Here is a 17797-nt window from a genome sequence, read left to right as displayed (position 1 = left end):
TTTACTATTTCTTCTCACCTCCGGGCTCCCTTGTAGCCTTTACAAACTTCCCAACATGTTAACCAGTTCCCTGTATTAAATTCTGTGTGTGAAAATAACTGCAGCAGTTTCTGTTTTCCTGCTGGGTCCTGGATGATCAACCTACAGATCCTCAATCACCCTAAAGAAATAATAAGGTGTGTGGACAGAGACTTCTGTTCAAGAATTTTTATTCCAGCATTATTTATAATAACAAAAACACAAATCAAATGTCTGCGTGTAAGCAAGTATTAGTTAAAGGAAAGTATGGTATGTGAATAGATGGAATATTATATAGCCATACCACGTCGAACAACAACTAAATGCTATGTGCATGATTCTCTATTGATGTTGGGTCAGTGGAAAAATTGAAAAGGAGTTAACCATTGTTAACATTGTGAAGTTGTCTCCCAGGCAGAGGGTGTTGTTATTAGAACCTGGGAGCTAGAAGAGGCCCTGCCCTCCAGCTTCAGGAGCTCAGAGGACAGACCCCCATGGAACTGGACCCTGACCCCTGAGGGGCACCCACCAGCTGGCTCTCGTGTATCTGAGGGAGTTAAGAGTTGATGGGAAGCGGCTAACGGGAACAGCAAACACACTGGGAGGAACCGACTGCCACTCTCTGTGCTTCTGGCCTCTGGTCTCCCTCTAGTACCTTCTCCTGGCAGAGCAACTGAAAGAGAAAACTAGTTTGCAGAGCCCTCGTCTCAGTATCACAAAACAGACTTTTGAAGAGTGGACGTGGAATCAAGAGACATATTCTGTAGGAGGAATTACTGAACTAAAGGATAGGAGCTTTTTTAACAAAAGTTTTATAAGGCAAATTCTCTCTAGAATGTCTGCAAGTTTGGATTCCCACTAGTAATAAACAAGCCTATTTCCTACACTGCAACATATATACTAGGTGTTAATATTTATTTAGTTACTATTTAATTTTTAAAGAGCCTTTTAAAATGTAATAAGCAAGAAGTGTTAATTTCTAGTTTTTAGTGACTTGTGAGCTTTACATTTTTTTATTGTCGACAAGTAAAAATTGGATATATTTAAGGTGTACAAAGTGATGTGTATGTATGTCTGTACTTATACCACATGTATATGTATATATGCTATATATTAAGTGTATGGTATTTATATATATGATATATGTATATATATCGTATATATATACCACAATCAAACTAATTAACATGTTTGTCACCTCCTGTTGTTACCATTACCTTTTTTGTGTGTTCATTAAGACTTGTGAGCTTTGACTTTTTTTTATGATTACTGTTCCTCAGTATTTCTGAGAATTGCCTATTTGTATATTCTATTCATTTTCCTATTACTTTGTTTACTTTAAAATTGAACCTTGTTATTATAATTAAGGTGGCCATATGCTACAAATATGTTTTTCTTGTTTGTCATTTCCCTTTGAGTTTTGTTTCTGATTGTTGACAAGTTTACTTGTATTCATTTCTTGAAAAGTACAATTATTTTAATTTTATGATTTCCTTGGAGTCAATGCAAAGAAAGTCCCTCCCTGCTCCCCAAATATATTCCCAGCTGCTTTTGTTAAGGTTTTATTTTTGACAATTAAATCTTAAATTCTAGATAATTTTCATTATAAGATACAGATTTATAGTTAACAAAGTGTCCTCAATTTGTATTGTTTTTTTCTTTATTTATTTGAATTACCTTCCAAAAACATTAAATTCGTATGTTCTTATACCTGTTTGGATACTTTCTCATTTGTCTTACTGATCTGTTTGATCTTGATCCATTATCGTACCTTGTTATGTATTGTAGCTTTAAAACATTTCTTTGTAATGCAGTACGTAATTTTTCTTTCAAAAGTTTCTTGGATATTCTAGCCTGTTATGGATCCATATGAATTTTAGAACTGTATTTATTGTCAGCTCTCCAAAAGCATCCCATTGGAATGTGGATTGGAATTGCATGAGATTTATGAAATAATTTGTGGCGACTCTCCAACTTTACCATCTTGTATTTGCTTATCTAGGAATGCAGTATTACAGACAAGTGTTTTAGAGTTTACTGAATCAAGTTTAGGAGCATTCTCATTACATGCCTATGGTGCCTGTAAAAATAGTCACCGTTTTTTATATACTACAAAGCATTTTACCTCCTTAGTACATGGATTCGCTCCACAAATTCATCTTAAGAGAGGTAAGGTAACCTACCCAAAGTCACGCCACCTAGGCAGGAAGTGATAGAGGCTAGCAAGGGCTCAGATTGGACTAAGTTCATAGCCCAAATTCTGAACTCCTGCACCATACTGCTCCCCAAATAGTTAAGATACCCAGATCATATGCCTTTTCACTCTGAATCCTCGTTTATCTTCCTTGTTATCAACATGGCTTAGCCTAAGTGACTGTTTCTTCAGTGGTAAGGTGTGGTATCCAGAAAGGCCTAATCAGTACCTCTAGTTTTAAAAAAATAAAGAAAGAAAAAAGAAGGGACAAATATTGAGGACCTCCAGTTCCAGTTTGGGAGCATGTGGAGAGATCAGCCCTAGAGTCAGTGAATGTAATTGGTTATAGAGGCTGCTTTGGGATTTTATACACTGTCTGTTTCTACTTGCCAAGTAGTCAAATCCTTGACAAGCACAGTCCTTAGCAAGCACAAATCCTTACCTTAGTATTAGCCTCCTCATCAAAAAGAATTGTGTTTGAGACACACTTGTCTCTTATTGGTTGTCCAGAAGGTGTGCCATATGGTATGCTTGTCATAGGTTGTTCAAGCCTAATTGTGTGGATATAGCTTCCTGATATGAATAGTTAGTTGATCTATCATATTTTTAAATCTGTTTCATAATGCTGTAATGGTTCTATCTCCTGGGCAGGTCTCTGTTGTTACTTTTCTTTTACTGCTCCCCCCAGACCCCCAGTCTCACCCTCTCACTAATTTTCCTTTGCTTTTGTTCGGGTTTTTTTGTTGTCGTTTTGTTTGTTTGTTTCTTAGGGAAGGACATTCTTTGTGGCAAGAATTGTGTGTGCATAAGGTTTCTTTGGTGTTGTTATTGCCATTAGTTCTGGTGTGTGCAGACGTTATTTCCTTTGTGGAATAGATGATAATACCAGTTTCCATCAGATTTGGTTACAGTGTGACTTTTATAAAGCGAACCCTATTTTCCATTGACTTTTATTTTTCAACAGAGCTATGTTTTCTTGGTAAATATCCTCAGTTTATTGGGCCGGGAATCTTGTAGGTAAGGCTCAAAAACTTGTTCAAACCCATAATATTTAGGTTTTGTTTTGTTTTTTTCCTAGTGATTTGAGGCAATTTTATGGCTACGTGCCTATGATTTGCAAAGTCCAGGCCATGTCCCCCAACCTTTCTTTCTCTCTTAGTATTGTTATTGCTCAGATCACAAGTGCTCACTGTTCCAGGGGATCTAGTCCTTCCACGTTCATAGCCCCTCAGACTCAGTTCCCATCTCCTCTGTGGCAGTGATTGCAGTGGAGATGTGTCACAGTGTTACACCGTGACTCCAGACGTGGAACTTTCAAAGGCATTTTACAGTTCCCTTGGACAGTTCTGTTTGAAGCTTCAGGTTCAGTGAAATGAAGTTTTGCCCTCATTCTCTAAGGTTGATAGTACACAAATGAATTCATTTTAAATAACATCTAGCATCAGGCAAAGAACCGTGCTGAGTCAATGTTATTGTTAATTCATTTGGGGATAATAACTAATAATTTAATGAAATTTGGGGGATAATAACTAATAGGCATTTTGGGGATAATAACTAAAAATTTAATGAAATTTCCGGATCATAAATAACTTTTTTTTAATTATTATTGGGGAAGAGGAACAGGACTTTATTGGGGAACAGTGTGTACTTCCAGGACTTTTTTCCAAGTCAAGTTGTTGTCCTTTCAGTCTTAGTGGTGGAGGGCACAGCTCAGCTCCAGGTCCAGTTGCTGTTGCTGGTTGCAGGGGGCGCAGCCCACCATCCTTGCGGGACTCGAGGAATTGAACTGGCAACCTTGTGGTTGAAAGCCCACTGGCCCATGTGGGAATCGAACTGGCAGCCTTCAGAGTTAGGAGCATGGAGCTCTAACCGCCTGAGCCACCAGGCCGGCCCATAAATAACTTATTTTAAGTAGAACTGGAAATGATAAAGTTAAGACAATTGTGTGCTTTTGAAAATTTGAAGAATTTAACTAAGAAATGTACTCTCCCAGATTTGTACTTTCGCTTCTTGTACAATTCGGTGCACAGTAAATTTACTGAAAAATTCTAGATATTAACGCTTTTTAAAAAGTTACGTTGTCCTTTCTTTTTTAAGAAGTCATTTATATGAGTGTCCTATGAATTATAAATGCCATAGAACTATGACTGTTTTACATTTTGGGGACTAAAGTACAAGAGGGTCACATCCTCTTCCTCCCGCCTCTGGAATAAACAGTCTCTTTCTGAGACACAATTAAATGACATGAAAAATTTCAAGCAAGTAAGATTATGTTTAAAAAATATGTCACCATTTTTTGTAAATTGAGTATACTGATAGATTTATGTACCATAATTGAGAAAACTTTTTTAATTTCAAAATAAATGAGCTCTTTAAATGTATTTAAAACTTTTTGTTTAGAGAGCACCGTTTTCTCCAAGATATATTATTAATATTTTAATCAAGTGTTAAGATCTTTATTTCCACTACAACGTGCTGTGACTATTTTTGTGTATTTATTAGTCAAGGGAAATCACATTCATGGGATTTATATCTCAAACTATGTTTTATTTTTTATTTTCAGTTTTTGCTTTGACACTCTTTCCAGGCTGTTCTCTTGACAACAGTGGCATTATTTCTGCCTGTTATGTGTTTTTTGCGATTAATGTCTTCCATTATGTTCCCTATCACGACTTATTTCTTACAAATATTCTACCTATTGTATCTAGCCATTAAGTTATATAATTTTTTTCTACAATATTTTAGTCATAATTGTTTTCCTAAATGTAAAAAAAAATGAATTTTATGAGAGTTTTGGCAATGAATTTTGAATGGAAAAAGAATCAATGTGCTAAAAGTTTTTGTCTTTTCCTCCTGCCTCTAACCCTCCTGGTGCCATTTCTCCTACTTTGGTAGGAGATTTGGATCCAACCACAGTAGGTAGGATTTGCTCTTAGATATCTGGCAAAGAGGATTTGGGGTACCAGTAGACTGTACATGGAGTCTACAGCCAACCGATTTGTTAAAGTGGGAAGGCCAGTGCACGTGGAATCAATTTTTCTCTGACCATAGCTCTAGACCCCAAATGAGTGAATCCTGACAGGAGTAGAAAATCTCTTGGGGTATTAAGCACAGATGAGCTGGATTTCTATAGGAGCTGAGCTCAGGATAGTGTTAAAATCATGAAGGGAAGTGACTCAGCTTCAGTCACGGGCTGGCTCAACAGACATTGTTCATTCGTGTGTCAGGTACTAGGTCGGAGCTGGGGTTCAGGGAAAGGACCCGTACAGGATATAAGGGTAAGCAAAATCCAGCATGTAGACTAACATTGTACAGTGAGAGTGTGAACTGGGGGACATTTGACTAAAATCAGTAGTGTGGGTGAGGTGGAACCAGAGAAAGTTTCCCAGAAAAAGACATTTCAGCTGAGATCTGAAACCTTGCTATGCAAAATGTGGTCCATGAATGGTTTGTTTGAGCATCACCTGGGAGCTTTTTAGAAATGCAGATTCTCAGGTTCCACCTCAGACCGACTCAATCAGACTCTGCATTTTAATAAGAGTCCCCAGGCGATTCATTGTCCATGAAATTCTTGGAAGTGCTGATCTAAGGTTTCAGTGGGAGTTGAGGAGAGCATTAGGAGTATTGGAGTGTTCTAGTCAGAGGGAACTGCATATGCAAAGACTGTGACTTGTGGGGGAGGTTTGTGAGCTCTAGGGACTGAGAAGAGGGCTGGAGGTGGGGGGCGGAGGAGGGGATGTGGTGCCATGGCAGCCAAGAGAGGACTGTTTCAAGAGGATGGGCGTAATCACACTGCTGAGAGGCAAGAGAAAGGTTGAAAACTCTTTGATGCATTTAGCAGAGATTTTTGGTTACCTTTTGAAATGCTTTTTTGATGGAGTAATACAGGTGCAAGCCAGTATGAAGTGGTTTGAACAGTGAATGGAAGGAGAGGAGGGAGCAAAAGAAACAACTAAAAAATATTATTTCTTTTATTCAATACATTTTCTGATTATATATCGAGCAATGAAAATGTCCAGATGAAAGAATAAACCCAATAATAGTGATACATGCGTAAGTTGCTATGGGAGTACATCAGTGGATTGGTTAAGTAAAGTGTGTGTGTGTGTGTGTGTGTGTGTGTGTGTGTGTGTGTGTACAAGAAAATCAGGGTGGAGTACAGAAAAGCTGATCAAAGATAGCTTCCCAGAAGACCTTACACTTGAGCTAATTCTTTAAGAATTTGCCTGATAATACACAGAACAGGACAGAGCTCAGCAGTGCAAAGGCAGGAAGGCCTTTGAGACTTCATAGAATTGGGGACCATTCTATGAGAAGGGACATAGAATTCAGGGGACCATGAACAGTTCTGGTTGGCTGCAGTATTGGGTAGGGTTGAGGGGATAGTAAGAGGTGAGGCAGGAGGGAAGAGATGAAGCTGGGTCATGAATGACCTTCAATGCCATTTGAAGGTGTTTGGATTCACCTTAAGAATTTTAGGAGGCCCTGTGAAGGATTTTAAGCAGGAAAGTGACAAGAGCACGTGAGTTTCAGAACAGTTACTATGAAAATGTGATAAAAGAAGGGTTGGAGTGAGGTGAGACTGGAGGCGTGGAAAATTAGGAGGCAGCTGCAGCAGTAATCCAGATACGAGGTGAAGAGTGCCTGATGTAGAGCAGTGGCAGTCTAGGAAATGCAGGTGACTGACTGGTCTGTGAGATACTGAAGAGAAAGTCAGAAAATCCTGTTTACTGATTGGACGTCGGAGGAGAGGGAGATGTCCAGACATCTCCCAAATGTGGGGCTGCTGGGTAGATAGATAATGGCACAGTTTACCAAGACAGGAAAGAGACAGGGCTTGGGTATGGTGCATCCAGTCCAGAAACATAGATGTGAGGAGATTAACTTGATCACTGAAGCCATGAGGTCCCACGGGATGTTCCCTACACTGTAGCTCTGTAATAAATGTGGTGATGATTATGATAAAGAGATGATCGGCGTTATCTCATTCATCATAAGGGATCATTAGAAGACTGTGTATATGAATAATGCTGGTTGTTTGATAAATACTGTGACTGGAATATGAAGCAGATAAAAGTGGTTACATTTAATGGCTGTGAGTACCACACATAGGGTCATGGCTTCCTCTCTAAGAGCTCCCTGCTTACTCCTGTATGTGTCTGTGTGTGTGTAGAAAAATTATGATTCTTAACCTCTTTTTTTAAAAAGGTATGAATCTAGTTCTCATTCTCTTGGACTCATGGCATCTATGACAAATATTTTTGAATTTTGTGGCAGTATTTTAATGTTATTTCTCTTGGACCATTTTCCCCATGGTAATTGGTTTAAAAAAAGAAAAAAAGCAGTCTTTATAAACACAGTCATCTTTTTATGGTCTTTGGTTTTTGGGTTTCTTTCACCAACAAAATAAGGAAGAAAAACCCACACTTTTCTACACACAAAAATGTAGGAAATAAAAATGTAGTTTCTCTATCAAACAGTATACTGTTATCATAGTATCTTATTTTTAGTTATTTATAATTAAGTATCTGTTACTGATTTTCTACTCATAAGCTATTCTTCCTGGAGATTTTATGCCATAATTTTTCAACTATGTCCAGTTATATAATTTTTATCAAGCAGTGAAATATTTTATGTGAGATTCATAGATTTAAATGCTTATGTTAAATTGGCTTCCTATATATTATTAGGAAACCATTTTTCATCCATTAAAATGTTGAGACCAGACTTTTTTAATAGATATTGGGTCTTTGTCTACTAAGTACTTTTTAAAAGTATTATATACATTTTTCAGGCAGCTGCCTGAAAATAGAAAAACCTTTTTTTCTCTTTTAAAACTACATCTGAAAATGTCTTAATAGCTTGTTTTGGATTTGTTGTACAGTGATTTTAATTTTAAATGTGTATTCATCATATACTTATTCATATACTAGTTAGTTAACATTTATATAGTATGACTGATTCATTTATTTATTGAACTGTCACCTGCCCTTAAATAGTTTATTATTTAATTTGAGAAATCAGACATAGATGGGAGAATTTAAAACAAGACCCTTACAATAATGAATAGAGAAATAGCTTTAATTAAAATAAATCTTATTAATTATTTTATGAGTGCCTTACACATAGGAGTTATTTAGCGTGTTTTCATCAGTCTGAAAAAAGGTATGCTATAGATTTGCCTTCTAGAAAGATGCAATTTAGATTTTGGTGACATGGGGGTAGGACATAATATGATGATATTGATGATAGGTGTTGAATATAAACTATAGATTAAATTCTTTACCTACATTCTCACACAACCTTATAATGTAGTACAGAATTATTTTCTCCATTTTATAGATGAGGAAAACTTAGAGAGGTCAAGTAATTTGTCCAAGGTCACATAGTTAATACAAAGAAGAAGTAAGATTAAACCCAAGTTGTGTGACTTGATATCTCCTTCATATAGCCACCATGTTATATGATAGCATAGATAACAAATATGATATCACAAATAACAGAAATGCAAGGGAAAATTGATAATTGCCATAAGAAGCAAAATTACATTTTTATATATTTAAAAGAGCAGCAAATTGCATCTACTTGGAGAAGATGAGAAAAGCCTTCATTATTTTGCAAATGCAAATTAAAGTCAACTAATATAATGTACACTGTGTATACTGAGTTCACATAGAAAGCTTTCATACTCTGCGTTTTGAATGATGTAAGGAATAGTAAATAGAAGAGTGGTTCTCAATACCCAGCTGTGAATATACCTTACTGTTACAATCACAGTTATCATTAATCATACTAAAATATTCACGTGATGTTAGATGGTGAATAGAGCAACAAATAAATATAATATTTGCCCTCTAAAAGATGGTCCACAAAGTTTCCCGGTTTTCTGAATGTAGCTTTGTTAAAGGATTGGTTGAATTCCTGCCTTAAGATGGCCTCTTCATAGCATTAAAACAAATACAAAAAGGAAGCTGAAGTCTTATTCAGGTGAGCAAAGTGTGATTTAGTTTGTATATGCAATTGAAAGAATTATCTCATGACTTTTTAACACACAGCTCACTTTTATTTTAATTTGGTACTTGAAAAGTTTTGAAGAACAGAAAATTAGACCTGTAAGAAAAGTCAAGAGATGGCATTATTTATCTCAGAAAATAAGCAAGCCCAGGAAATCATTTTCCAGATAAATATTCTCAGTAATGCTTGTGATTCTTTGATAATTTAATGTTTCACAGAAATAATGAGGATGGTTATTCAAGGATGTAATTTGACTTGTTGATTTGGTTGCCTTTCTGTACATTGTTATGATACCAAAGTGGTGGTGGTGTATTTACTTTGGAAGCTCATATATTAAAGTTGAAATGATACACAGAGAACACTAGAGTGGACTCCATGTGAGGAAAACATGACATTTGTAAAATATTGCTTGTTTTTTTGAATTCCGTGTTTGTGGATAGGAAGGCCCAATGTCATAAAGATGTTAGTTCTCCCCCAAATAAATCTACAAATTCAATGCAATTCCAGTAAACAGCCCAGTAAAATTTTCAATCAAACCTAAAGAGTTGTTTTTAAAGTTTATATGGAAGAGCAAAGGGCCAAAAATAGCCAGAACCATTTCGAAGAAATTTGAAGGGTGGGGATTTACTAACTTGAAGTGTGATCATCTTATAAGGAGAAACAAAAAGTTTCCCGTGGAGGGCACATAAACACATCCACACAAACAGATGGTGGGTATGTGGAAGGCTTGGCTTTGCAGCCCCATGAAGGTAGATTAATCACTCAATGGACATTTCAATAAATGTTGCTGTAACAGCCAGCTATATGGGAAAAAATAAAACTGTGTTCTTACTTTTAACCACAAACAAAATCAATATCAGCTGGGTTAAAGGCTTAAGTGAGAAAAACTATACTTAAAAAGTTTTAGAAGAAAACAGAAGAATATATTTAGGCATTCTGGGTAAACAAGGATTGCTTAAACAAAGTATGAAATGTGCAAATTATAAAGGAAAAGTTAAATAAATTCAACTACATGTAAAACAAAAACTTGTGTAAATAAAAATAAAATAAAAGTGAAGGCAAACCATAGAGTAGGAGATGTATTACGAAGTAATGGTATCCAGAATATATAAAGAACTCTTAAATATAAATTAGAAAAAAAGAGAAGTAGACTAATTAAAAAGTGGACAAAAGACTTAAACAGGTGCTTTATAGAAGAATGGTCAGTATACATGTAAAATATGCTCAAGCTACCAGGAATCAAGGAAATGCACAATGAAATGAAAACCATGAGATACCATTTCCTGTCCATAATTTTGTTAAAAATTTAAAATGTCTAACAATCAAATATTGTTCAGTTTGTAGGAAAAAGGGAAAGTTTCTTCTACTCATAGAAGAATAAGTTGATTCTAGCATTTTGGACAATATCTGGTAAAACTATGACTTAACTATTCCACTCTAGAGAAACTCTCATACTTGGATACAGGAAACATTTCTAAGCATGCTTACTGTAGCATTCAATACTAGCTAACAGTAGAAAGGATATGTACATTGTGGAATTGTCAATCAATGGGACACTATCTGGCAGTGAAAATAAATGAACTAGACTTATCTGCATCACCATGGACAAGTCTAAAAATGTTGAATAACAGAAAATACCAGAAGGATCTAATATAATATTATTTTATGTGAAGTTCTAAAACATTAAAAAACAATACTTTTGTTTAGGGATGTCTGCATGTGTGATAAAAGCAAAGGGACATAGATTGGAATGATAGGCACCATATTCAAGATGGTGGTATCATTTACGAGGGAAAGGTTGGGAAATAGATCAGAAAAGGGTACACTTTATATCTTAAGGTGGGCGAGGGGGTTGCTTTATTATTCTTTATACCTTTTCATTGAATTTTTGAAAGTATAGTTGAAACTTAAATCAGTTGTTATTAGATAAAAAGAGAAGGATTACCGATTCATTCAAAATTACTAGTATTATAGTGAGGTTGCATTTCTTATTCACTCATGTTATTAATTTTACTTGAGTGCTGTTGTGCACGCAAAGGGGCAGCTTTCTGAAAGGTGAACAGATGGCTTTTTTGAGACATGATGTGGGTGACACTAAACTAAATATGGTTTCAAAGTCAAACTTCCATTTTTTCCAAGATGTAATACTTACTTGAATATAAAATATGATTTTACTCTGTAGCCCAGAATTCACAAAAGCAGTAATGGCTACTTGTTTTCCCTTTTGAGTTTACAGGAAGTTTTATTGGTGTTATATTTGTCTAGAATATGGGGAAAAACATATACCGTATACCGTTTTTCCAAGAAAATAAGTCCTAGCCGGACCATCAGCTCTAATGCATCTTTTGGAGCAAAAATTAATATAAGACCCAGTATTATATTATATTATATTATATTATATTATATTATATTATATTATATTATATTATATTATATTATATTATACCTAGTCTTATATGATATTAAAATAAGACCTGGGCTTATATTAATTTTTGCTCCAAAAGACGCATTAAAGCTGATGATCCAGCTAGGTCTTATTTTCGGGGAAACACGGTACCTATAGCATTTTAGTTTAATTTTAATGCAGAAGAGAGAGTGCTAATTCTGTTTCTCTAACTACCTGCTCTCTGTTCCCCTGCCCCCCCATTAATTCTGGTCAGTATTTTATCATTAATTAAGACTTGTCTGGTGCGATGCACTATTCTGGACTCAGCATAGGGCATCAGGAGACAGATCTTCCTTTAAGGAATTCATAGTTTATGTTTGCCTAATCATGTAAGGAGTGTAACACAGACGAAAATTTTTGTAAAGATTTTATTTGATCTTGTTATATCCTACCACCCATTCATGGTTTCAAAATTAATAAGCTTCTATAGAGATGAGCATAAAGATGAAAGACAAACACAGACAGTAGATTTGTGACCTCAGCTGTCTTTTCCAAGCGACTGAATTAATCATTCAGATAGTCTAGTTGATAGCTGCACAGGGGTGTGTTTTTCAAGTCTCTGACAAAAATTAAATTTCCAATTTGGTTTGAAGAAGAAAAATCAAAGCTCTCTGTAAAACCTTGTCCCTAAAGCTGGAAGGCTCTCTCTTTGCGAGAAAGATGCATGGTTTCTCCCAGGGGACAAACAGAAGGCTTTCTCAGCTCAGTGAGTTTAGTTTGGGAGACACAAATTTCACGTGACATTGTCTGGTTTTTATCCTCAAAAACTTAATATCAATCAGTCTTGATAAGGTGGGTGTGTTCTTACAAGGATACACAATACACTGTGAAGACATAAGATAGAAGAGAAGTGCTTCTCCCCTTCAGGAGCAGCAGTCCTTTGTTCCTAAGGATTTTAGATACTGAAAACAAATCCTTTGTTGTGGTCCTGTCACAGCCCCATATGTGTGACTCCATGGCTCATTTCTCTGTTTCCCTGATTGGCCCATCCACTTCTTGTTTAACACTGGCTTTTGATCTCAAGGAAAAACCCAAAGGTTGAGCGACGCTCTGAGTCACTTCAGAAAGACAGCCAGCCCTTGTCAGGCTTCTCAGATGAACTCAGTGACTGTCTGACTCCCTGGTGCTGATGGTAAACTCAGTGTAAAGACTCCCACTTTTTGGCCACCACTTCCTCTAGTCCTCCAATTTTCATCAACCCAGAAAGGCTTCCAACGCACTGAGCTTCCTGCCTTCCCACTGCCCACCTCCTGTGTCTGCGGCTCCCTCCTTTACCTGGCTTAGATTCTCTAGTCCCTCGCTAACCCCTTTCTCCCACTTGTTGTACTCACCAAAAAAACCCTTCAACCCGGTAAAATCTATTTCTGTGCCTACTGTGCCCCTGCACCCAAGCAACTGGGCAGCCATGCTCACTGATCGCACCTTAAGTTTGTTTACACAAAGCTCCGGCTCTCGTCCTTCTTAGCCAGCCCCCTCCCCGAGTTGTTGCGGCCTCCCCATCCTGTGACATCAGTGCTCTCTTCCCACTCAGTCTTGCTCATCAGCACACATGTGTAATGCATTTTCCATTGTTAAAAAGTAAAACTTTATTTGATTTGACTCTTCATCCCTTTCCTGCTCTTCTATTTGCTCTGCTCCCCTTTATAGCAAAACTCCCCAAAAGAATTGCTATATTCAGACTTTTTTTTTCACATTCCACTTCTCTGAATCCACTGCAGTTAAGCTTTTGTCCCCACCATTCCACTCGTGTCAAGGTTCCAGTGACTCGTCTGAATCAGGTACTGTAAGCACTTGGTCCCGGTGCTTACTCCCTCCTGAAACTCGTCCGCACTTGACCTTTGGGCCACTGTCCCTCCTATTTCACTAGCCACTAGTCACCGTTCCTGCTCCTTTTCTTCCTGCCGTCTAAAGGCTTTGCAACTCTTCTCTCGTTTGACTTCTCCCTGAGTGGTCTTAGACCCATGGTTGTAAATATTTATATGCCAAGCACCCACCGCCAAGGGAACAGAAGCTCCTGCACTTGTACCTCTTCATCTGGCTCTTCATCTTTTATAAAAACTGTGTGTGTGTGTGTGTGTGTGTGTGTGTGTGTGTGTGTGTGTATACTCACTATATGTGTGTGTGTGTGTATATATATATATATATATATATATTCTGATAACTCTCCACAACCTCACCACGGAAATCTAGAATCATATATTTCCAATTGCCTTCATGACTTTTCCCCTGGAAGTCTAATAGGCATCTCAAACTTAACATGCCCCAAACTTATTCTCCACCTTCCACATTAAAAAATGCATTATCAGTGGAGCTACCTCATAACGTAACACCTTACCCAGCTTTGTTTTCCTTCATAACCCTTGTCATTACCTGGCATTCTATTACATATCTCTATATATTTATTTTTCTTCTTCATCCACTGGACTATTACCATGTCAACAGGATTTCTTTTATTTATTCGTTCCTTATAGTAGGCAAACTAATGGTCCCATAAACATGTCCATGTCCTTGTCCCCAGAATCTGTGAATATGTTTCCTTACATGGCAAAAGATACTTTGCAAATGTGGTAAAATTAAGGATCTTGAACTGGGGAGATTATCTTGGATTATCCAGGTGGGCCCAATGCGATCACGGGGTGCTTATAAGGGAAAGAGGGAGGCATGGGAATCAGAGGAGATAAGACAACGGAAGCAGAGATGGGAGTGATGGGGCCATGCATGAGCCACGGACTGTTGACAGCCTCACGAAGCTGGAATGGCAAGGAACAGATTCCCTCCTAGAGCATCCAGAGGGACCACGGCTCTGTCGGCACCTTAATTTTAGCCCCGTAAAACCTGTTTTGAACTTCTGACCTCCAGAACTTTACGATAATAAATTGTGTTGTTTGAAGCCACTAGACTTATAATATGTTACAGCAGCAGTTGGCAACTAACACACTTCTGAACCTAAAATTTTCCTGGCATGGGGGGGCTACGTAAAATAATTTTGTTTAAATGAATGGTATGTCTTCATTATTTTAGATCCTATATAGGGATTGTTGAAGTTTCTGATTCCTCTTTTAAATGTTACCATTGAAAATAAATGATCCTTTTTTTCTTTGAAAAGTAAGATTTGCTTTTATTTTTGTCCAGGCAAAAGATATTTTTTTGTTATCCTAGTGTATTTCAAGCATACATTTTATAAGTCTGTATATGTGTGTAGTGATTTAAAAATCTCAGAATGTCAGGAATGGAAAGGACTTTAAAGGGCATTCAGTTGAATTTCCTGATCTAATGTTTGTGTATTTCTCACAATATCCCTGACAAGTGACCATCCCAAGTCTATTTTAGAACCTTCAATGATGGGAAACTCGCTTTAGCTGGAGGGGTCAAGACCACTTCTGGATAGACTTTTCTGACTTTTGTCTGTTTTGTTCTCCACTTATGGAATTAAATCAAGACTAAAAATGTTAGTTATAAGCCAAAACTGACTTATTTTAACCCATTTATTACAGATATATCTGAAGTTCAAGTCACTGCTTATCTTTACATGTGAAATGCCTACTTTTGCATTCACATTTGTCAGAAAGCCCTTATGCTACTCTATCAGAAACCATCAAATATGCTTTTGGGGGATAAAAATAAAGAAGTTATTTGCAGTTAAGTGATAAACACTTGCTTTGCTCCCTTATTATATCTCTAAGGAAGCATTTAAGACAGTAATTTTTAGTAGAGAATGGTATTGGTTTCACCTTGGATTTATACTTCTCTCCAAATACTGTCAAATTATTAATATTTGCATTTTGTGAATGGCTCAGCTGATGTACGACAGTCAGCTGAAGTTAGTTCAACAAATGTGGAGCCCTGTCTGTCTCATGAACTATGTTTTGATTTAAAAAAATGATAAAGTTATGGCTCGTGCCCTATAAGAGAGCATCCCTTATAATCAAGAGGGAATATAGACATGTGAACAAGGAGTGACAAATACCCTACTGATAGCACGAGGACTTCTGAGAGTGCAGTGGCACTGCGGTGAGTTCTAACTTGCCAGCCCAGATGGTGGGTGGGTGAGGAGGGCAGGGGGCGGGGGAGAGAAGAGGAGAGGAAGCAAGGCAGTAAATATAATGTATGAACTCTCGTATGTGATTGAGCACCACAGTATCTCAAGTCTTCCGTTGTTAATTATATAAATAATAACAGTTTAGATGTGTGGACCTTGAACACTTACTTTCCTAATTAAAATTTGCTTTCAAATGCCACAGTTTTTACTTTCTATTGATGTATTGAAAGAATCCATCCTCTAATGTAAGTGACATATGAAAAATTATGCATTAAAATTAACTATGGCAGTTAAATAACCTGTTAAGAGTCATTTTTGCCCAGAATGTGACAGAATTTTTATCTAGCTCTCAGGACGATCAAAGATGTTTGCATCAGTCAACTCTATATGTTTACAGTATTTTATCTATTCAGATGGAAAGGGAAGCCTTTTAACCTGTAGAGATAAGGATTTCTCAGCCACTCAGATTCATTCCTGCACTTGGTGAAGCTGCGTTGCCCATCTTTGAGATGGAAACGGTGGGCTGACCCGAGGAGAACTGAAGGGTGGTGTCTGCCTGTCATCCTTTTGGATGAAGTAGATGCCCGGAGAACTTGTGAGTTCCCTGAAGGAAGGGACCACACCCAATTTGTTTTTGCTGTAGCTCTAATATCTACCAGAGGAGGCCATTGTTTGCTGAATAAATCAATGAATGAATGGTTATGACCCCTCTGTACTTTGAATATCGGCAATGAAATTAATGGGTAAGAGAACATGGTGTGGTTTCTTCCTTTAATGGACTAAAGAAGCGTTTGTTCTTTGTCACAGTCTCTCAGTCGTTTGTCTGCTTGTGTTTCCTGTTCATCCCACAGTTCAGTCATGTGCCAGACTCTGCTCTGCCTTAATTCTCTACCAACAGAGAGTCCGCATTCTTCTCATGGTTAGCACCGGTAAATGCTTCGGGCGATGTTGGGACTCAGTAAGCATTCCCCCCAAAAATGAATATTAGCAGCTTGGAAATAGGAGAGGACCTCGCTGTACTGGGAGCTGCGGGTACCACAGCCTCATTTGCTGGACTCCTGATAGCCAAGAATATTAAACATAGATTTTCCCTTTTTGGTTTTGTTTCGTTTTTGGAATGAGTGCCTTGAAACTTCCCCCAAGCTCTGCGTCTCACTCTTTCCCTGTACCTTCAGGATGCAAAGGCCAGGCTGGTTGGTGAGAAAGAATCTCCTAATGTCTAGATTCCAATACCTTTGAGAGACAGAAAGACTGAGGTGTCAGTGGCTGCTGTTATGGGATGGAGACCTCGTAACTTTTCCTCTCTCTTCCCATACCCTGGCCCCTTTTGTGTTCATCTCCATATGTCATTAAATAGTAATGTATTTGTTGATGATTCCAAACAAGAAAACCACTATTAAGGCATATCGAAACTTTTACTGCTTAGATTATCACCTTAAATCTTTTCTTTGCCCATTTTTCTATTGCCCTTTCTTCACTAACCACCCTGGTGCAAACCCCCAGAGTGCGATAACTGATTTGTTAATTAGGCTAAAGTCTTTTCCCATGAATGGTTAGAGCTGCGATACAGTATAACTAGTGATATTTGCAGCCGTGCGTACATACTTTAGTATGTTGTGCTCCATATAAACAAGACTGTCTTGGTTCTAGAGTTTGGTTTTCATATGTGGAAACGGTGATAAAATCTGCATATAAGTGGTTACCATATTCAAAACTATTCAAATTCCTGCTAAGTCCCGGGGATACTGTGGTGAGAATAATGAGCATTAGCACAGTCTCATGTGGGAGGCAGACCAGACGAGGAACAAATATATAAACACAAGCTCTGATCAGCTGTGGAGGAGAACATTAGGAGGCCATGTGAGAGAATGGCAAGTTCAGCTTCAGTACAGTGGTCAGGCTCCGTTTCTGAAGATGTGACATTTAAGCTGCAGTTCAAAGATCAAAAAGGATTCAGTCACACTCTGAGGGCACAGAAGGCCATTGCAGACAGAGCAGAAGCAATGTGAAAAAAATCACAAGTCTGTCCTTTCAGTAGGAATTATTTGTTTGGGGTGGGATAACTGGCTGTCCGTCTATACGTTGT

General features: G+C 37.5%; 1 protein-coding gene across 7 annotated transcripts in view; it reads left to right on the top strand.

Moving 5' to 3' along the window:
* POC1B (POC1 centriolar protein B) overlaps positions 1 to 17797 on the top strand; it is a 141671-nt gene that overhangs the window by 71730 nt on the left and 52144 nt on the right. Inside the window, exon 11 of one of the 7 annotated variants that reach the window (XM_074325302.2) lies at positions 433 to 1728. The exons of 5 other annotated variants lie outside the window; for them this stretch is intronic. In XM_074325302.2, the coding sequence (XP_074181403.2) occupies positions 433 to 585 (153 nt within the window). In that variant the 3' untranslated portion in view covers positions 586 to 1728. Of the gene's footprint in view, positions 1 to 421; positions 1729 to 17797 lie in introns of those variants that run through there. One more of the 7 variants, XM_074325303.2, reaches the window with a different exon arrangement.

This window comes from Rhinolophus sinicus, chromosome 1 (assembly GCF_057876585.1).
Source record: "Rhinolophus sinicus isolate RSI-liver-muscle chromosome 1, RSI-T2T, whole genome shotgun sequence".
Lineage (NCBI taxonomy): Eukaryota > Metazoa > Chordata > Mammalia > Chiroptera > Rhinolophidae > Rhinolophus > Rhinolophus sinicus.
This window is presented reverse-complemented; position numbering and strand designations above follow the sequence as displayed.